The 22,523-nt window shown below is 38.8% G+C and overlaps 1 protein-coding gene across 3 annotated transcripts in view; it reads left to right on the plus strand.

Moving 5' to 3' along the window:
• Tbc1d4 (TBC1 domain family member 4) overlaps positions 1–3,919 on the plus strand; it is a 190,991-nt gene extending 187,072 nt beyond the window's left edge. For all 3 annotated transcript variants that reach the window (XM_046449458.2, XM_046449459.2, XM_046449460.2), the window contains one exon: positions 1,439–3,919. In XM_046449458.2, coding sequence (XP_046305414.1) covers positions 1,439–1,672 — 234 coding nt within the window. In that variant the 3' untranslated portion in view covers positions 1,673–3,919. The remainder of the gene's footprint in view (positions 1–1,438) is intronic.
• Positions 3,920–22,523: the final 18,604 nt, after the last annotated feature.

Here is a 22,523-nt window from a genome sequence, read left to right on the forward strand (position 1 = left end):
CCCTGAGGAGAGGCCCTTAAAAGTGCTTGAGGAGTGGAGGATAGTAGGGATATTAGTCTTATTTTCTGTCTGCAATGAAATACCTGAAATTGAGTAACTTATAAAGAAAAGATTTTCCAACTCACTACTTTTGGAGGCTGAAAGTCTAAACAGTGTGGTGCTAGCTCATGCAACCCCCCCCACATCGCCTCCTGTGTCACATGTCAAAGGTCATCTTGGTGAGACTTTGTGGGAGAGGGTGTGATCATGTGGTGAGAAAGGAATCCAGAGGCACTGGGAAGGGCCAGTCTTGTTCTTTGGTAACTGCCCTTAAGAACTAACCAGGGTCCTATCAAATCTACCTTGCTCCCTTCTGGGGCAGCTCCCAGTGACCTAAAGACCTGCCTCTCAGACCCACCTCTTCAAGGCCCCACCACCTTACCTCGTAATATTGCCACACCGAGGACCAATCTTCCAACACAGGAGCTCTTGGGGGACACACTCTGTATCCAAACCATAGCAGCAGGTGACTCTTCTTCAGGGAGATGAGCTCTGAGTTAGAGCTTAGGTGCCTAGTGGCCCCTTGACTTCTGTTCACCCACACCCCTTTTCTGCCCTGCCATTTACCCTGCCTCCAACCTAGAAGACTCTCAAACCCTGCTTCCATTTGGTGAGTCCCCTGTCAAATTCAGCTGGGAGGGAAATAGGTTAGAAACAAGGGGTTTCTAAAGTAGTTTCTCCCCTAGAATAGGAACACCTAGTTTCCCTCATTGTATCTCACATCAGCTCTGGCTCATAGAAACTTTGATCATTTTTCCTATTAAAAAATGAGCCAACATGGTGTATTTAAAACAAAAAACAACAATTGGCATCTTGTCCCTTATTTTATTCAGATATTTCAACCATGACAAATTGAGCATTTCCTAGCTGGGGAAAGCTAGCTGGCACTTAATTTAAGTTAAAGGTTGCTCTTAATTGTTACAGACTTTTTCTCTGACACTTCCATGTAGTCGTCTCTAAGTTTCTTGAGTACACCATAAAAACTGCTGGAATCCCAAGTATGTGTTTCAAGAACCTGCATGTCCAGTGAGAGGGCAGAAAGCTTCTTTGAGCACTGGAGGATGGTTTCAGGAATCCCATTTCACCTTCAGCCCCGCCAGACCCCACTCCTGCAGGGAACCCCAGTGAGCATGGAGTGAGGACCCCAGCATTGTGGGGTGATGATTTAGTATTGCATTATTAGTATAGTCAGTGAGAAGACATCAGTCATATTAGTATAATAGTTATATTTTTGAGCAATCTCAAAATATCCTTTTTACACACTTCACATAATATTTTACTAAGTGATTTAATAGCAGTGATTACTACAGACATGGGACCTGGCTGCTGCTGTCATTAAGAACTAGATTCTTTACATTTTTCACTTGGATAATTTTACTCCCCCCTCCCCTCCAAACAGGTGGCTCATGCTAAAATTCAAGCCTTGGAATCAAACCTGGAAAATCTTTTAACTAGAGAGACCAAAATGAAGACTTTAATCCGGACCCTGGAACAAGAAAAAATGGCTTATCAAAAGACAGTGGAGCAGATCCGGAAGCTGCTGCCGGCCGATGCTCTAGCCAACTGCGAAACGCTGCTGAAAGAACTAAACTGCAACCCGAACAACAAAGCCAAGGCAGGAAATAAGCCATAATTCAAGATGTGCTGTCTCAGCACAAAGTGCTCCTTAGCCTATTAGAGAGGAAGAGCCCATGCGCTGCTGGCCCAAGCTGGACACTGAAGCCGGGCGAACCACCCAGCGCTGGTGCTGAGCCCGCCAGCAAGTGGCCCACGTTCTCATCAGAGCACTCCCATCCCAAGCCGTTGTACATGTGCACACTCTTGTTGCTGAACTCTGTACATACATACGAAATGGATCTAAAGAGTTCATACTTTCAAATAAAATGAGTAGACATATATTTAGAGCATTTTTTTTTTAGTCAGAACTTCATGAAATCCACACCAAAGGGAAGTTCAAGTGAAATTTCCCTTGGACACATGTGAAGTCTTTTTGTCTTTTTAGTGAAACAAAGCTAGAGCGTCTTTGTATATTGAAATATACTTGAAAAAAATGAAATGTATTTTTTTCTCCAAAGAACAGCATGTTTCACGCAATGGTGGGAAGGTGGAAACGTTTATGTACCTTCATGTGTACCTGTCTTAAATTCTACTGACATTGTCTGAATGAGGAAAATGAGTGGTTGCTAGTCATGCTGTAGTGAGTGTTTTGGGAAGGTGGGGCCTTTTCGTCCTGCCTGTTTTGTGCCAATGAGCATGTTACATCTTCATGTATTTTGAGTCTGGTGAGGCTTTGCTTTAGACACAAATAAGGAGAAAGCAGGACATTGTGGCTGAGTCTGCCCAGCTCAAGGTGAAAAAGAATGTCGCTAATTTTTTAGCAAACAAGACCAGCATTATGACTCAGACTGAAACTATCAGGCCTTGAAAATATAATTTAGGATCTAAATTGTCTGGGTTAGCTTTCTACCTTTTTATTTAAATGACTTCTGCAGTTGTGAACAGTTACTTGGTGCCCCAGTAACCAAGTGACACAGATTGGCTATTTCCCCACCAAATTGTAAAAGCCCACAGTTTAGTTCTTTTGACCTACAATTTTAGGATAAGGAAATGCAATTATGATTGATTTTTCCTAAATTTGGCCAATTGACAGAATCTAATAAGCTATTAATCATCTTCCCCTTTCATGGGAAACTTTAGGAGAACTGTGAAATGTTTAGGAAAAACTGTTGAAATCCACTGGGAGGGAAGGGGAAGTGGCACCCAGCCCAACCCAAACCTACAATTCTGATTTGGACTCCGAGCTTCCGCTGCCTGCAAATAGCTCGTTAGAAGACATTCATGCATGCTGGGTATACGGAAGGGAAGTCGTTTTCAACGTACACGTGCAATTCTCCCTTTCAGAGAGGATTTTACGATAGTGCCTCTGAAAATCAGTGCAGTTTTTTTGCCTTTCCAAACTATTTATCGGCACTGCTTTTTGCAGCACTTTGATTTTCACAGATGGATTATTTGGGGGTAATTTTCTTCAAAGAGAGTTTGTTATACACAAGCTGAAATGTATTACAGAGTGCAAGAGTAAAGCTCTCAAGGTTTCAGAAAATCGCCATGAACAGATGACAGACATCTGAAACCCTCTTACCACTGGAAACAGTGAAAGTACGGATTCTTGTTGAAGATCAGCATGCCATTGAATCTCAGTGGTTTCTTAAAAGACAATGACTTGTTTTAGTAAGTCAAGTTAATATCACTTCTAGGTTCTAGAAAATGATGATTCTAGGTACCCCATTCACTTGGGAACCAACAATTGACTTGTTATTAGATTTCTTGAAAATCTCTCTTTAGAAGTTTTTTTTTTTTTTTTTTTAATTTTCCCCTATCAAGAGTAATGTGACATGGGCTGGGGTAGTAGCTCAGTGGTAGAGTGCTTGCCTTGCACATGTGAGGCCCTGGGTTTGATCCTCAGCGTCACATAAAAATAAATAAAAATAAATATATTATGTTCATTTACAACTAAAAAAAACATTTAAAAAAAGAATATGACAAATATCATCTCACTCTATGGGTGAGACAAATTGCCTTATGGGTGTGGTGACACAAGTGATAGCCAAGAAGTCTTCAAGTTGGGGGAGGGAAGCTTTTCTTTTTGTTATTCAGTTTAAAGTAAACTTTATTCTGGATGTTTAATGCCAGCATTATGAGTTATATTATGGTGTTCAGAGATTAAGGTGACTTGGATACAATGTTTTCTTTTGAAAATGAATTTTCTTTCTCATTTGTGATTTTTAAAAATGTCCCACCAGTTAGACTCCATGCATTTTACATCTTCATCTGGTTAATGTAATGTCTGGTTCATTTCCAATAAATACATTGTTAAAGTTTTCTTGACCTGTTGATTTTATTACTTTTTAGGGAGAGACCTTTAAATAAAACCTGCATGGGTTATATTATTACTATTTAAAATTGCTATGCTGATATTCTTCCTTATGGAATCCCATACCACAAAGATAATGTTGAAACATTTATGAGAGCACGTTATTACCATTTTTACTTTTTTTTTCCTCAATCAGTGAAACATTTTGCTGCTGATTATGGAAAGAAAAAGGCAACCACACTGACAGATTTTCATTCTACTCTTTTTATGTTCTAGGTCCTCTCATAGCAAGAAAGAGAATATGAAAAAATAAGAATTTTAATTGGAAAAATTGCTTCTGTATATTTAAGGGCATTTACTGATGGATATGATATGAATGTGTTTGCTTAAAAATAGATCTTTCGAATATTCTTAAATTTGCAATAAAATACAAGGAAGGATACTATGTCATGTTGCTAACTTTAGGACTAAAATTTTTAGCTATCTTTCAATGTAGGTGGGAATTAAACATTTTGAAAGGAGGCAGTGTAGGCTTAATAGTATAGTCTCTTAATAACCATGTTGACTTACCCATTTAATTACCAATTTGTTTCTCACAGTGCTGGAAGAAGAATAAAAAAAATCTATCCCTCTGATAGTGTGAAGTTATTTGGTCCTCTGCCATGATGTGAGGATCTTAACTGTGACATAATAAGAAAAAGCACTGAATTTAGGGTGGAAAATTCTAGACCTGAATCTTGGTTTCACTACTGGTGTTTATTCATTCCACAATTAGATTTTGTGAGCAGATTCCAGGCTGGATGCCAAGTATCCAAAGGTGGAAAAATTATAGTCCTGTCCTCAAAGAGCTTACAGTCTAGGTGGGAAGAAGGGGTTAATTAGAAAACAAGAGAATTTGTACTGTAACAGGTGTGTAAGGTAATCCGGACAAGAATCTCTGTATTCCACAAAGGGAAAGGGCTGGGTAGCACCTGGAGTGGGTGTGAAAATGGTTTGGAGGAAGGGAGGCTTGATTGGGAATCTGCAAAAGCCAGCAGAAGTTGTGTAGTTTGTGTAAAACAGTGTATGAATGAGAGAAGATGGCACAGAAATCAAAACTCATTCCTTAAGCCTAAGTATAGTTATTCTACTGAGTGTAGTCCTATGAGGGTGTAGTGGGAGAGGAGTCTCCTTACAGACAAGAACTCTCACAAAAGGTCCTCACAGACCATGCAAAGGAGGCTGAGCTCTCAAGTAGCAGTAACATGAAGAGAGACAGGTTTGCTACAATCCATTTGATACATTTGGGTAGAAACTAGGGAGAAGGACTGCAATGAGGCAAATGCAATAGAAATCCAAGTCAAAATTAGTGAGAACCTGAAAAGGGCCTTGGATTCAGGGAGTCAATTTTGCTTCTCCCCTTCCCTGCTGGTTTTGTCTGCACAGTATTTACCCATTTTCCCCATCCACCCAGCAGCTACCTAAGTGCATGTCCTTGTTTTAGTGGGTTAAACAGGCCATTTCTGATTTCTGGGAGCAAGCTCATAAGCCACAGATATTAGGTACTTGTCTCTTGTTTCGCACAGTAACAAATGCAAGTAGAGGATAGGGTTGGGTAGCTCAGAGGAGATGCATGTGAGCAGGATCTAGGATTGTGATGGAATTAGCTGAAAGCTTAGGGAAAAAAGCAGAAGAAATGTGTCTAGTGGGGACTTGGGGAGCAGAATTCTGTTTTACTCAGTAATCTTTTCTCCCTGCAGTCTACCTGCAACATTCAGTACATGTTAATATCTTGGTGCTCCACATGTGGAGCCAGAATTCCTTTGATGCTAATCCTATACCAAGGTATGTATGGCACCAGAGGACATGTGAGGGAAGCCTGCCAAATATGGGTTAGCATCTCCTACCTGGATTGCTTCTGGTCATTAGTGTCCTTTACCTCAAGCAAAGGGACCTTCCTAAAACATTAATCTTATTAAGTTTATCTTTAGCCTAAAGCCCCTTTTCAAAGGCTTTCCCTTTCTCCCAGGATCAAGCCCAACCTTTGACATAAGAGTCTCCCTAATAAATAACCTGTCAGGGTCTCCTGCCTCTGTCTGTGTCTTGTGCTGTGTTCTGGGCAAATGGTACACTCCATCTCTCTGAGCCAGCGGTCCTTCGGCTTTGTAGAGGCTGCACTCTCAGCAGAGGGGCTGGAGTGCACCTTCCTTCCCACATCCCGCTGGGCTCCCTCCTTCAGAATGCCCTTGGGTCTCTGTGGCAGGGTGAACCCCAGGGAGGGGTGTCATAGCCTTAGCAAGGGGAAGATGGCTGCTGGACTTCACAGACCTCTCAACACCCCCAAATGAGGTGAAGCAACTAAAAGCCAACTTCCTAGTTACACTGCTACAAAAACATGTTAATGGATGTCGGGTAAATTGAGAGGTAGGTTAATTGTATTTAGCATTTTATGTTTCTTGATGGCCCAGTGTGGGTCAAGCACTTTGCTAGAGGTTGGGACCTCAAAAAGGTCTTACTCTTGATCGAATCAGTTCTTATCTGACAAATGCACCTTTTTATGAAAAAAAAACAAAAAATCCAAATGTGTGAAGGGACATTTTGTAAATTGTGAAAGCATTCTACTGCTTCCTCCTTATCATAAGTGTTCTATGCTGTGTAGGAGGTACAATTTATATCATATATGACGTATTGTATTGTTTCTTACACCCCAGACTAAATATATTACATTAGGTAATGGGAATATAATAGGTCTGTTGCACTGAATAATCCAGGAGCATTATTTACATAGATTAGAGTGTGGATGCTGCTCTCTGGAGCTGTTTAACAAAGCAGTCGATAAGATATTTTACATTTTATATAATGTACAGATTGTACTAAGAACAAAGACCCACTTGTCCCACACTGTTTAGGGGCCATGTTCACAATGAATACTGAGTAGCAGGATTTATTGGAGTAGTTTTGTATCCAAGAGACTCTTTTTTTTTTTTTGCATTACAATTCTATTACACATATAGAGCACAATTTTTCTTACCTCTGGTTGTATACATAGTATATTCACACCAATTCATGTCTTCATACTTGTACTTTGGATAGTAATGATCATCACATTCCACCATCATTAATTACCCCATGCCCCCTCCCTTCCCTCCAACCCCTGTGCCCTATCTAGAGTTCATCCATTCCTCCCATGCTCCCTCTCCCTATCCAACCATGAATCAGCCTCCTTATACCAAAGAAAACATTCGGCATTTGGTTTTGGGGGATTGGCTAATTTCACTTAGCATTATCTTCTCTAATTCCATCCATTTACCTGCAAATGCCATGATTTTATTTTCTTTTATTGCAGAGTAATATTCCATTGTGTATATGTGCCACTTTTTTTTTTAACCATTCATCTATTAAAGGGCATCTAGGTTGGTTCCACAGTTTAACTATTGTGAATTGTGCTGCTGTAAACATTGATGTGGCTGTGTCCCCCGTAGTATGCTGTTTTTAAGTCCTATGAACTTTTCAATAGATAATTTCTATCTCAAGACTCTTTGAACTTCTCCCTTAGAAATGCTCACTTCGTTTTTTTTTTTTTTTTTGAGCAATCTTAAACTATCATGATGGTCACCCATCTTAATCAAGTGCCACATTGGAATACCTACCTGACTTCTGTGTTGGGGACATAAGGCTCTGCAGAGTTGGTGCTCTCCCTTATCATGACAAGCAATAAGCTCAGTTCTGTCTTATCAACGAGTTGGTGACAAATGGCACTTGATAATAGTAGCAATATTGTACTCATGTGCTTTATAGCATACATGCTGTTATTTTGTGTTTTTCCATTGTCCTTTGTTTATCTTACACTTAATTTCTGTTTTCTTTTTCTGGTCCCTTTTTCCCTATGCTGTCTGTTTCAGATCTCTCAATAATTCTCATTATTTCATATCATGATTGGTGGCTCCTAGGTATAGATGACCTTCCTAGATACCAACATAGAATACAGAAAAAAAAAACCCACACTCTGGTTCCAACTAAATATTTTATTTACTATCAAGTAAGTAAGGTCTATAAATTTTAATACCTGGGCTGCACCATAAAATATCCCTGAAACCTCTTAAATAAGAGAAAATATGAGATTCTTTGAAGTGAAATCAATAATCTTTGCTCTCATCTGTAAGGTCACTTTAAGCAGAAATACTTTCTGGATTTGAAAGATTTGACTGTGATCTAATTAAATATATTTGCACCACTAAAGAAAGATTAGATGAGGTTAATCCAAAAAAGATTGGTTAGTCTTAGATACAAAAAAGAAAACCAGGCAGGTTTTGGCAGATCCAGCTGGAAGGAATCTTTGCCAAACCCCTTGGCAAGTCTGCTCTTATTGTCTAAGTAAGTACAGGGAGTCCTGAGCTCAGAATGCTTGTCCTGGCCCTTCAGACAAGCCTGTCTCCACTCTGAGACTGGTGCCTTATTTTTAGCTGGTTCCCTAAGCATCCAACTCATCCGCTCCCTTAAGGCATCCTTCTATTTATGATTTAGCTTTGTCTCTCTGTCACCAAGAAATATTAGGTTAGTTATACAACTGCAAATATTCAAGTCCCTGCAACAATTCTATTTTTCTATATAAATGAAAGGGATTCCAGAATTATAAAATTGTGATTAAAATGTATACAACATAAATTGTAGCATCTTTGCTTTTTTTTTTCCTAAGTTCAATGGCATTAACTACATTCACTTTGTTGTGTGACCCTCACTGCCACCCTAGCCTCTTACAATTTCCATTCTATTTTTGTTTCTGAATCTGAGGACTGGGCACCTCACCTAAGTGGAATCATGTAGTATTTGGCCTTTGGTCACTGGTTTCTTTTACCTAGCGTGATGTTTTCCAGGTTCATCCATGTTGTAGCATGTGCCAGAATTTCCATTCTTTTAAAATCTGAATAATATTGTGTTGTATGGATACATACCACATTTTGGTTTTTTTGTTCCTTTGTAGATAGAATGTCACACTCTGTAGACGGTCCTCTGTTAATGCATTTCTTCCACCTTTTGACTGTAGTGGATAATGCTGTTATATATCAATATATCAGTCATAGGAGCTGGGATTTTGTGAATTCACTCATGAAGAATAAATCTGTGGTTTGTGACCTGGTGAAATCAAAATGCTCAGCCTTCAGAGCCCTAAACTGGAACAGTTGCAGCAAGAAATGACACTTTGGGTGAGTTGTTGTTGTTATTATTACATGAAAAGAACCCTAGAATGCCCAAGCCTGATGTTGGGCAAATTGGTTTTTTTCAGTAATGATACTGATTCGCCAACACTGGAGAATAGTATTTTTTCTAAGAGCTATTTAAATGTTGCTAGTATTCAACTTTTCTCTTGCAAAGTGGAATTCTGAAGTGGTCTGATGTTTGCCTTTTGAAATTAAGTTAATTTGCGAATTCACAGTGGCCCATCTCAATAGAACATGCTATTCTTCAGAAATAATCATGGCAGTTAAAATATTACACTCTGTTTGGGAATGTCTCAGAAATAAGACGTTTCAAAATGGAACTACAGTATTTCCTATGTTGACTTTCACTGACTTGTGCATATTCAATTTACTTTATACATCTATGTTCTATTTTGTCTAGCAAATAAATTACTTTGTTCCAGTCCCCTTTGCTCCCTAATTTAGCCTTTCTATAGTAAATTTGGTACTTAGAGGAAGGAATCTATTTAAGTCTATTAAAGTCTGTTAATGCTGTTTAAGTCTATTAAAGCTTATGTAATTAGCACATTCACTAGTACTTTAATAGCACTTATATTTAAAATCACAAGGCAAGGCCGGCAGAGAGGTACCGGGACCCCAGTGAGTTAATATACTTGATTTTCTTCCCATTCCTTCCGAAGTTTAACTTATAATCAGCTATATGTACCCAACTGTCCCATATATCAAAAGAATATGGTAAAGGATTACAGACATAATACAAGGGCAAAGTAGAAAAATAAATTTGCTTGCGATTGTATTTTCTGTTCCTCTCTCTTCCCAAGCTAGGGGAAGTGGTAGAAAGAGTTATTAAGAGCAGAGTCCTCTGACTTGAAGGCACTGTCACAATCGAAACCCCACTTTCCCTAAGAAGGGGCTCATACTTTGAAGGATCCTGGTGGATGGTAGCCACACAGGGATTTACGGTGCAGGCTCCCTCTTCCTGCAACAGCAGTCAGTGTGAGTGAGCCCTCATGATTCTGTGGGCACTGTCTTCAGCTAGGCTTACTGGTGTGCGTGGTCAATTATTGCATTTTTTGCATTGATAATTGTTTACATTGTTGGTAGCATCTGTGCGATCTAGTTCCCATGGCTCTGTAGCAGGGGTACTTGTATTACCTCGGACTTCCCCCCCAATTTATTCCTGGACAATGCTTGTAAGTGCTAAAGTTCTGCGGTCAAATAGGTTTGGGAGACAGAATGGCTTAAGGGACATTACACAAAACTCTTCCCTTCAAGGCTTCCCAGATCCTTTAACCCCTGCAACTCCTCAGGAAGAACATGGAGTGGCAAGGAGGCCAGGTAGTCCAGTGTTCAGAGCACAAGGCCTTTCAACATGTAGATCCACATAAGCTCTGGACCCTCCACTTACCCACTATTGACTTGGGCAAATCCTCAAACTTTCAAGAAGCTGGGTATCCTTACCTGTGACATGGCAGACTTAAATTAAGCCACCGAGGACCATCAGCTATGATTTCTGTAGATACTGATTTTCCCAAAACTCCAGGTAAATTACACAAGGCACATGGAAAGAGAATTCTGGTTTTGCTTTCAGTCTATGATAATCTGTCTTTGCCTTACAGTATTTCTTTGTTTTTTAAAGAATACCATACAACTAACTAGTGATTTAAATAAATAATATTTTACGCCAGCCAGTTTTTTCCCTAAGGATATGATTAGCCTTATTTGCTTTTTTGTTTTTAAATAAATGTGTAAATCATTCCCCCTTCATTCCTAGTATTGGCACCTAATGACTGCATTTAAAAAAAATACTCTTGCCCTCATTGGAGTAGAGAAGGTAGAAAAGTGATGTATTCTTTCTTCTAATTTAAACACAAAAAGAAATTTTATTTTAAAATTTGATTTAAAAAAAAAACCCTACAACTTGAAAGATTAAGAAAGGCTTTGTATCACCAAATGTGTTTCTATAAGTGCTTGTCTCAAATGTTCCCTTCATAAATCTATAACAATTTTTGTCCCATAGGTAATAGTCATTGCCATTCCATGAATGAATCGCATTTGGCGAATAGAGAAAGGCCTATGTATAATGAAGTTCTTCTGCTGGAAGTTTGCTGTCCTGCCTCTTTCTTCCCACATTAGTGGGGAAGATGTGTTTTCAAAATCATAAATAGCAAACACAGCCAATAGTGAAGTAAATTGCAGGGTATGTTATTTTGTTCATTCAACAAGCATTGAATGAACACCACTGGGTGCCAGCTAGTGTGCTAAATGCTCAGAATATAGTTCAGATAGATAGTCAGGTAGAATGTCGTGAGATATGGATCAGGATAGATCAGCTAGGCGGTGTTAGTAAAAGTGAATCTGTGGGCCACCAAGCCAACCCTGTGGGATTAGAAAGACTATTAAGTCAATGAAATTTAAGTAGACATTTATCTCATCTATGTGACCTTGAAAGAATTTTATGCTTAAACTTATCAGTATGTTCTAGTCCAGAGCACTTCACTCCAATATTTCTTATTTTAAACAACTTAGTATGTTTTTCTCAATCTAAAATTTAGTATAGGGAATTACTTACAAAGCCCTGAAAATTTAAAGAATATTTATATCACTTTAGCTATCTACAAATAATCTTTAATGTGTTGATATTCCTTTGTTATCATTTTCATGAATTATAACAGAAATTTCAAGAAAAAAGAAGATCCCATTGATAAAACACAATTCCTCTTCTTAAATCTCCTCAAGTCTTTTCTCAATTCTGCCATATCTGGAGGCTTTCATTCCCAACCACCTACTAAACCATTTTCTAACCCTCATTCTGAGTTTGCTTGATTCAAAATTAAAGAATAACAAAACACAATTCAAAGGACCAAGTCAATATGATAGACATTCTGGGAAGGTAGCCAATTCTCTATTTACACATCGCCTTGGCGTCTCTGCCTCTTTTATTTTGGTCTGTGATCACCCATGGTCTAAATGTTTGTGTCCCTTCAGTCTACACATTGACTAAGCCTCAAGGACTAAATCTCAAGGTACTAAGAAGTACCCAACCATTGGGAGGTGATTAGGTCATGAAAGTGGAGTCCTGGTGAATTGGGTTTAGTGCCTTTTAGAAGAGGTCCCTTTTATGAAGGGCTTGTTAGCCCCATTTTTGCAGAAGGTGCCTTCTGTGTGGATTGGGCCTTCACTAGACACTGGGTCTGCTGGTGCCCTCTTGTGGACTTCCTGGCCTTGAGAGCTGTGAGAAGTAAATTTCAGGTATTTATAAATTACCCAGCAGAAGGCACTTTGTTAGCAGCCCCAATGAATTGAGACAGCCAGTAAGCAGGACTCTTTGCCTCCAGAAGGCTAAGGAGAAGGAAAACCAAGATTATTTTAGATCAATTGGTTCTGTTACCTAGTATTAACTTTTGGATGTGCCTGTTCCATGAATTCACTGTAGGCTCTAGATAACTGGAGAGAGTTTGCTTCATTCAGAATTGAAGAATAACAAAACACAATTTGAAGGACCAAGTCAGTATGGTGGACATTCTCAGGGAGAAGTCTGATGTGGCTCTTAACTCCAGTTCATTCAGCTGGGACATTTATTAGAATGCTTGACAGTAACTGGTGAAGTTGTTCATGATGTAAGGCAGAAAAGACATAAAAAAGTTTTGCAGGTTTAGGTCAGAACTAAGCCTGTAAGCTTAAGAGGCACAATTAAGAGGATATAAAAGGAAGTGATAATGCAAGTGAGACAGTGAAGGTATTTATTATTTGTGTGGAGTGATCATATCAGCAGCAAATTTTGAAGATGTGTTTTCCATTCTTGACCCCTTTATTCCCCAACCCCCAGCCTGCTCACCACATAATGTACTGTCTCAAATATCAACCATCTCAAACACACTCACACACACAATCTGAAAAAGTACTCTTTCCCTAATCTGAAAACACAACAATAGATGAGATTAATTGTTGAGAGCCACAGACAAGTCAAGATGGCGCTTGGCACTTTGCCAAGAGGAGTGGTTTGAGAAGTAACCCCAGCGAGCCATTAAGATGATAGAGATTCCTTAATGACTGACTGCTGTGTCTAGATTATGTCAATTAAGTTAAGCTGTGTGTAATCATTAAGATGATGAGGATTCCTTATTGGTTGACTGCTGTATCTAGTTTATGTTAATTAAGATAAGCTGTGTGTAATTAGTTAAGTATATATACCTCTGCTGTCCTGCAATAAAGCGGCTCCCGATGTATCAATCTTCACAAGTTGCTTGTCACTCCCCCCAGCTATTTTGCCCAGCCAGCTGGGCTGTGGCAATTAATGAGTCATAAATGCAGCCTTATTAATTGCAGTTATAAAATATATGATGTTTCCAGTTTGTCTTCTCTCTAAATAGGGCTGTCTCTGCTACTGCTGTGACTACTTGTAGCAGTAGGTCGCTGTGCAACTATGAAAAGACAGAAAGATGATCTGATTAATGATCAGTTACACCATAAATGAGGAAGTAAAATATGAAAATAGAGTGACCCTAGGCGAGATGAGCCATGAACATCTCCCTGCAGAGCTTTTTGCTTTGCCAATCTGGCTTCATGAAAATGGCATAAATCCACCAGTTCTAATGGATTTGAAAGTTGAGAGCGTGAAGGGAAGGCTTCTGATGTCATATTAATGAAAACAATGATCAAGATTGCTTACTAAATTAGTGCATTTTATGTGCATTGTCTCTATTTTTTTGCAATAATTTTATGGAATAAAATACAATTTCTATCCTTATTTTACAATTGAGAAAAGCAAAATAATGCTGCTAATAAAGTGGGGAAGGTGGGACTCAATTTCTGTGTGATCTGCCTGCAGGATTGGTCCTCTCAATGACCTGGCTGTGCTTGGGGCTTTGAGGTTTATCTATGTTGCATCATCTCCAAGTCTCAGAAAGTCTTGAATTGTTTCTTTTGCATTTGTTCAAGCCTCGGTTCTATAGTGATAAATAATTTAAGAAAGATTCAGGAAGGGAATAATGCATAAAGATAAGAGGGAAGTTTGGAGGATGAATGAGAAGAGAAGAAAGAAAACAGTAGCAAGGGTTCTTCTCATCTCTGATGACCTTCACTGTTCAAAATCTATGATGAACAGAGCCTTCAATAAAGCAGAGAGTGACTGTAAACCCCTATCAATTTCTCACTGGATTCCTGTATGTAAATTAATATATAGCAGATAGCAATTAATGTTTTGTTTGGAGTCTGAGCATGATTAATTAGGTAAATGCCAATTGGGGTCCAAGCCTTCAACACATTAACATTTGGGGGACATTTCAGATCTAAACCTTAATGGTCAGTAAGGACTATTATTGGAAAATCTGGGATCTCTTATCCTGACAGAATGATCTAGATCATCTAGGAAATGGGCTTCCTTTTTATTGGGAGAACAAAAGATGGAGGTTGACTCATTGTGGATAACTTCTGTGTTAATATAACTTAGATGAAAGCCATTTCAAAGCATTTTATCGACGTGTTTGTGTTTGGTTCTCTGATACCTACTTTCTGTGCAACAGAGTTACATCATCTCTTCTTACTTTGTTAGATTACATTGTACAGTCTAGGACTAGTGTCAATGAAACTCAACTTGAGAGATTGTGCCTTAGTTTGTATTAATGACTTCATCATCAGAGCTTTGAATAGAAGGAATAATCAATCATAAAGTGTGATTTAAAGGGCACTGGCTAATCTCAGGCATGCTTGAAATTTGCATTATTCAATTCTTTTCCTATGACATTTACTGAATGTCTGATGTGTGCACTGTACTAGGTGAGAGAAACGCAGATACATATTTGCATTTCAGCTTGGTGAATCCCATAATACAATATGATTGCAGCTTTATTTATACATAAGTAATAAATGATTAGTTGTGTCCAGGATGCTGGCAGGAAGGCAACAGGACAGGAAAGCAAAATACCTTTTAACTGAGCCTTGAAGAGTTAGAAGAGGATCCAAGGTGTGAGTTGGGAGACGGGGGAGGGGCATGGCACAGAGACATCAACCAGGCCTTGGTATTCCTTGATGAGCTTTCCTAAAACACTACACCTGCTGACTAATTCTGCTTCCAAGTACTATGATACTGAGGAAGATGGTAATCAGATTCGAGATCCATTGATGCCACATATTCTTTTTCTAATAAAAACAATTACAATCAGGGGTAGATTATTGTGAAGCCAGTGTTTCAACGTCTCTTATTTGCACGAGGTCTTTCCAAGACTCTATATCTAATTCCATATTAGTAAGTTCATATCATTCCATTTTAAGGGGGATACCAAATTATATAAAATATAGATCCCATAAAACTCAGGTCTGTCCCTGGCTACCATTTATTCTATGTATCTAATCAGGAGATGTAAACCACAGAGTAATTTGAGCAGGAAATATTTAACATAATGTAATAAGGAACAGGAAAAATGGGGATTTGCCATAGAGGAGTGAAAAAAAAACAACTTTAGAGACTACAGAATAGTGTGGGGACGGGAAGGATGGTGGAATGAGATGAATATAATTATATACATGTATGATCACACTACTGGTGTGTCTCTGCACCATGTACAGTCAGAGGAAGGAGAATCTGTGCTCCATTTGTGTACAATGTGTCAAAATGCAGGCTACTGTCATATATAAATAATTAGAACAAATTTTAAACTAAAGAAAGAAAAGAATACATAATAGCAGACAAGTGGGAAGGGGGGGGGCAACCCCTAAGGGCTTGTGAGAAGCTAAGGAAGTAACAGACTTGCCTCTCCTCCGATCCTCACCCCAAACCCAAGATCCAGACTTTATGGGAAAAGGGTTGTGGCTCCCTGGGTGGTGGAGATATTAATTAGTGAGACTGTGAGGTCCCCCAGAAAGGCTTCCAGGCAAACCACCCATTTGGGCAGGTGCCAGACCAGGGGCACTTCTCTGAGAAACTGTCAATGGGAGTGGGGAGAAATGCCAGGCAGGGGTGGTGCCATTTCCTGCTGTCCAACTAGTGCCATGGGAGCCAGGTTCTGCAGGAAGTTGCACCAGGTGGATGAGCCTCCCAGATGGGTACCACGGAAGCAGAAAGCAAAACTCCTTCCTCCTGTGGGGCCCTTCCAGCATTGTTTACTGACAAGGTTCAAATTTTATTATCATGTAAGCTGCAAGTGAGAAATACAGGATCTGGATTCACAATGGCCAATCAAAGGATAAATGGTGTGAGTGGATGTCAAAGGGAATCCATTGATAATGGGCACATATGGTTTCCACACGTAAGCCATGCTTTCGATCATCTCATTTAGCTCTCAGAAGAAGCCTGTCTATCCCAGGCATTACTGGCATGAGGCACCGCTTTGAATCTGAGTATTTCTGAATGTTCTGACAACAATGGATTTTGGGTATGCAGTGAGGAGGAGGACCACATAGGAGGTATTTTTCATGAGAGTATGTCTGAGGGTCACTTAGAAGAGACTAGAAGCAGAGCAGCTTATGGGATCATTGAACATTTTGACTTTCTGAGAACAAACATCAGTAAACACCCTTTAACTCAGCAACAGAGATTTGCACTTGGCTTCAAATATGGAATATTCAAGACATGCAGTAGGAGTTTGGCTATTAGGATTTAATTAAAGCATTCCAATTCTGTTGGGTTTAGCCTTTAAATGGTGACTGTTGACATACTTATAATCTGCCACTCCCCACTTAAGGGTTTAGTCATAAATAAGACTGATGATTTTGAAGCTTGTCTTTCCCTTCAGTGTATGTGTTAGAGGCATGAATGGAAAAATATCCTTTCAAACAAGTTTGCATCTAGCTTCAAACAATTTTTATATTTAAAGTATGTAAGTCCTTTGGGTATAGACTGAGGAGAGAGATAGCTGGGTCAAATGGTGGTTCCATTCCCAATTTCCCAAGAAATCTCCATACTGCTTTCCAGGTTGGCTGCACCAATTTGCAGTCCCACCAACAGTGTATGAGTATACCTTTTTCCCCATATCCTCGCCAACATTTATTGTTGTTTGTAAACATAATAGCTGCCATTCTGGCAGGAGTGAGATGAAATCTTAAAGTAGTTTTAATTTGCATTTCTCTAATTGCTAGAGAAGATGAACATTTTTTCATATATTTGTTGATTAATTGTATATCCTCTTCTGAGAAGTGTCTGTTCAGGTCCTTGGCCCATTTATTTATTGGGTTATTTGTTTTTTTGATGCTTCGCTTTTTGAGTTCTTTATATACCTTAGAAATCAGTGCTCTATCTGATGTGTGAGGGGTAAAGATCTGCTCCCAATATGTAGGCTCTCTATTCACCTCACAGTTTGTTTCTTTTGCTGAGAAGAAACTTTTTAGTTTGAGTCCATTCCATTTATTGATTCTTGATTTTAATTCTTGTGCCAAAGGAGTCTTGTTAAGGAAATTGGGGCCTAATCCCACATGATGGAGATTAGGGCCTACTTTTTCTTCTATTAAATGCAGAGTATCTGGTTTAATTCCTAGGTTCTTGATCCATTTTGAGTTGAGTTTTGTCCTCAGTCTATACCCAGAGGACTTAAAACCAGCAAAATACATGGATACAGCCACATCAATGTTTATAGCAGCACAATTCACAACAGCTAAACTGTGGAACCAACCTAGATGCCCTTCAATAGATGAATGGATAAAAAAATGTGGCATATATACACAATGGAATATTTACTCAACAATAAAAGAGAATAAAATCATGGCATTTGCAGTGAAGTTAGAGAAGATAATGCTAAGTGAAGTTAGCCAATCCCCAAAAACCTAATGCTGAATGTTTTCTCTGATATAGTGTTTCATTTAATGTATAACTAATATAAACACAATTTAAAAAAAAAGCAAATCAGATTTATCTGGGGATGAGATCAGACTGCAGCAATTTTTTTAACTTCCAAGAAATCACAAAATGTTCAGTTCTCAAAATTGCTGGGCATTACCCAGAGAAGCCTGTCCTCTTCTATACATGGTTTGATTTGTTAGAAACAGACAGAACTCTGGTGCCTTAATGTTTAGCAAGTTCCCCCACTGATTGTGATGCACAAGAAGTTTGAGAACCATTGCTCTGAGTGTTCAGATCAGCCTATAGTTAGATGAGCTTGGATTTGGCAGTTCTGCCACGTGCCAGCTGTGTGACTCTAAACAAATTATTTAAACTCTCGAAGCTTAAAGGAGGCTGATTCAGAGTGGGGTAGGGAGCGGGAGAATGAGAGAAATAAACAAACTCTAGATAGGGCAGAGGAGTTGGAGGGGAAAGGAGAGGGCATGAGGTTATTAATGATGGTGCAATGTGATGGACATTATTATCCAAAGTACATGTATAAAGACATGAATTGGTGTGAATATACTTTGTATACAACCAGAGATAGAAAAGATCATGCTCTATATGTGTAATAAGAATTTTAATGCATTTAGCTGTCATATATAAATAAAAATTAATATAAAACCAGTTAAATTTTTAAAAGTATTATAAGGATGTCTTTTATCATAGAATGACATATTGAATGTTATTCCTAGAACTCCCACTAGATGGCAATGTTGTCTTAATTTATTCTCCTTGATCTTGGCTTGGAATGAACTTCATAGGATGGCAAGATACTTGAAGAAAAGTAGCTAGCCAATCCCTAAAAAACAAATACCAAATGTCTTCTTTGATATAATGAGAGCAACTAAGAACAGAGCAGGGAGGAAGAGCAGGAAGAAAAGATTAACATTAAACAGATACATGAGGTGGGATGGAAAGGGAGAGAAAAGGGAAATTGCATGGTAATGGAGGGAGACCCTCATTGTTATACAAAATTACATATAAGAGGTTGTGAGGGGAATGGGAAAATAAACAAGGAGAGATATGAATTACAGTGGATGGGGTAGAGAGAGAAGATGGGAGGGGAGGGAGGGGGGATGGTAGAGGATAGGAAAGGTAGCAGAATACAACAGTTACTAATAGGGCATTATGTAAAAATGTGGATGTGTAACCGATGTGATTCTGCAATCTGTATTTGGGGTAAAATTGGGAGTTCATAACCAACTTGAATCTAATGTATGAAATATGATATGTCAAGAGCTTTATAATGTTTTGAACAACCAATAAAAAAAATAAAAAAAAATAAAAATAAAATAAATAAATAAAAAAAAAGAAAAGTAGTTCACCATTCGGTTTCCAAGTAAACTAGCTCCAATGTAAGAAAATTTAGCTGTTTTAGGAATGCCTTCAGGGAACTACTTAATTCTCCTTTTGTAACATACCTAAAACTTAATTCTCTTTATTGTCGATGAATTATTTCATATCACTTCTATATTTTCAGTACTTCTGTTTAAAAGCTCCCCCCACCCCCGTGTTCTCCATGGAGATGAGGAAAAACAGATCATCTTCCTATATATAAAAACGTTTCAAAAACAGGCCAACATAAAATTGATTTTAATCTTTCTTTTCCTAAGGCAAAAATAATGTAATTTCTTTTAACTCTGAGCACATTTCTTACCAGCCACTGTACCTAATTTTTAATGATTTTAAAAATCAGATCTAGGATTATGGATTCCAAAATATTCCAAGAATCTGGGTTTTGCTCATGGTCAATTTGTTTGCTGGTTTTCCAGAGTTTCAGCCATGTGACCTACCAACAGTTTCTTTGGTTCTCAAATACAGAGAATGAAACGAATATTGGCTTCAGCTGCTTAATTCCTTCTGCTGTTGATAAAAGAGGTTGAGTGGGCAGGGACGTGTCAGTGCTACTTGTCCTAGACAGACCATCATGTTCTTTCTCACATCGGAGGTTACACTTGTTATTCCTGCTAACCGGAAGCTCATGAGCCCCCACCCAGTGCTCTTTCTTCTTGTCTAGTCTCTGCGCATCTGCAATCTGAGAATAAACATCATGTTCTCAGGAGTCACTGCCACACACACCCAGTCGTATGCTCTGTGCTGTTCTCCCTTGTACCTTGTGTTCGTCCGTTGTAGAATTTTGCACACATGTAGTGATTTAATTATTTGTGAGCATTTGTTGAACGTCTGTTTTCCCTCCATTACACTCCATCGAGTTAGGGATAAGGTCTATTTTATTTATCTACAAAGCCCCAGCACAAGTAGGAATTTAGCATTTCTATTTCAACTAACTACTCAGCTTACTTTGTACTCTTTTCTTTTCTGGGAAGATAATGGGAAGGGCAATTGTCAGGAATCAGGAAGTAGACGGGAATGTGACTTGTTGAAAGATCTTAAAAAATGGAAACAGACCTGTGTTGGGAGCTATATGGGCAGTACAGATGGTTGTACACACCTGTCTGGTGATGAAGATTAGGATCAGAATTTAGATTTTGTACTATGGACAGTGAACACTATTGGGGGTGATTTTAAGGGGAATGATGCAGTCAAATGGTTATAATCTACCAGGAATGGTGAATGGGTCTTGAAGACAAAAGCCATTTGTATCTGACAGCTGTAGTAGTAATCTATTAATTTTTTTTAAGTTTGTAGATGGACACAGTACTTTTATTTATTTTTATGTGGTGCTGAGGATCAAATCCAGTGCTTTACTTATGCTAGGCAAGCGTCCTACCACTGAGCCACAACCACAGCCCCTGTAATAGTAATCTTGACTTCGTGCCTGCCCTTCCTTTGTATTTTCATCTCCATCTGAGATTTTTTTGAGGTTGTTTTTACCATGCTTTAGAATTCTTGCACACAAATGGGGATGATGACAATAATGACAATGATGATATTTTCACAAAATAATATCTAATATTCATTGAATATGTACAATGTATCAGGCACTGGACTAATCCCTTTTTAAGCATTATATCATTGATCAAATATTAGTATACATAAACACTAATTTAAAGGGCCTCATGTTAAATACTTCTAGTTCTCACTCTCAGAGTTTCTGATTCAATAGGCCTAATCATTTGTATGTTTCTGACCAGACCCTAGGCGATATTGATGCTGTTGATCCAGGGACCACACTTTGAGAACTCCACATGGTGTCATTTAAATGTCAATACAACTGTAAAAGATAAGTACCACAATTATCTCCTCCTTATAGATAAGGGAACTGAAGCTTGGAGAGTTTAATAACTTGTTTAGAGTCACACAGCTGGCACGTGGCAGAACTGCCAAATCCAAGCTCATCTAACTAAAGGTTGACCTGAACCCTCAGAGCAGTGGTTCTCAAACTTCTTGTGCGTCACAATCAGTGGGGGAACTTGCTAAACATTCAGGCACTAGAGTTCTATCTGTTTCTAACAAATCAAATGGTGTAGAGGGGAGGACAGGCTTCTCTGGGTAATACCCAGCAATTTTGAGAACTTAACATTTTGTGATTTCTTGGAAGTTAAAAAAAAAAATTGCTGCAGTCTGGTCTCATCCCCAGATAAATTTGATTTGTTTTTTTAAAAAATTTGTTTAAATTAGTTATACATGACAGGAGAATGCATTTTGACACATTTTACACAAGTGGAACATAACTTCTCCTTCCTCTGGCTGAACATGGTACAGACTCACACCAGTAGTGTAATCATACATGTATATAGGGTAATAATGTCTGTCTCATTCTACTATCCATCCCATCCCCACCATCCCACCCCTCCTCTCACTCCCTCTGCACAATCCAACGTTCCTTCATCCTCCTGCCCTTGCCCCCTCCATGGATCAGCATCCACTTATCAGAGAAAACATTTGGCCTTTGGTTTTTTGGGGATTGGCTTATTTCGCGTGGCACGATATTCTTTAGTTTCATCCACTTACCTGAAAATGCCATAATTTCATTCTTGTTTAAGGCTGAGTAACATTCCATTGTGTATACGTATCACATTTTCTTTATCCATTCATCTATTGAAGGGCATCTAGGTTGGTTCCATACTCCAGCTATTGTGAATTGAGCTGCTGTAAACATTGAGGTGGCTGCATCACTGTAGTAGGCTGATTTTAAGTCCTTTGGGTATAGACTGAGGAGTGAGATAACTGGGTCAAATGGTGGCTCCATTCACGTTTTCTAAGGAATCTTCATACTGCTTTCCAGAGTGGTTGCACCAATTTGCAGTCCCCCACCCCTAGCAATGCAGACATAATCCGATTTGTTTGGGTTTCATGGTGGCTTGGGAATTAGGACTTTTAAACTCTCCCCAGTGTGATTCTAATATGCAGCTTGAGAAGAGTGAGAACCACTGCACTAAGATTTTGTCTCCTGAACTTGACTTTTCATCTCTTTGAAACACTTGAAAAGGAATTCAGTCTGCAAAAGAGGTTAAAGCCAGAAGAGACTGAACACGAGGCTTTACTAAGGAGTCCTGAAGGGGGGAGATTGGGTTTAGGTTGTTCTCATTTACTTTGTAACCTCAAGTGAAAAATCTTCTGATGGAGGCTGGGGTTGTAGCTCAGTGGTAGAGCACTTGTCTAGCATGTGTGAGGTACTGGGTTTGATTCTCAGCAACCACATATAAATAAATGAATA

Source organism: Marmota monax, unplaced genomic scaffold (assembly GCF_021218885.2).
Source record: "Marmota monax isolate L192 unplaced genomic scaffold, Marmota_monax_Labrador192_F-V1.1 WCK01_AAM20220418_F8-fsc00137, whole genome shotgun sequence".
NCBI lineage: Eukaryota > Metazoa > Chordata > Mammalia > Rodentia > Sciuridae > Marmota > Marmota monax.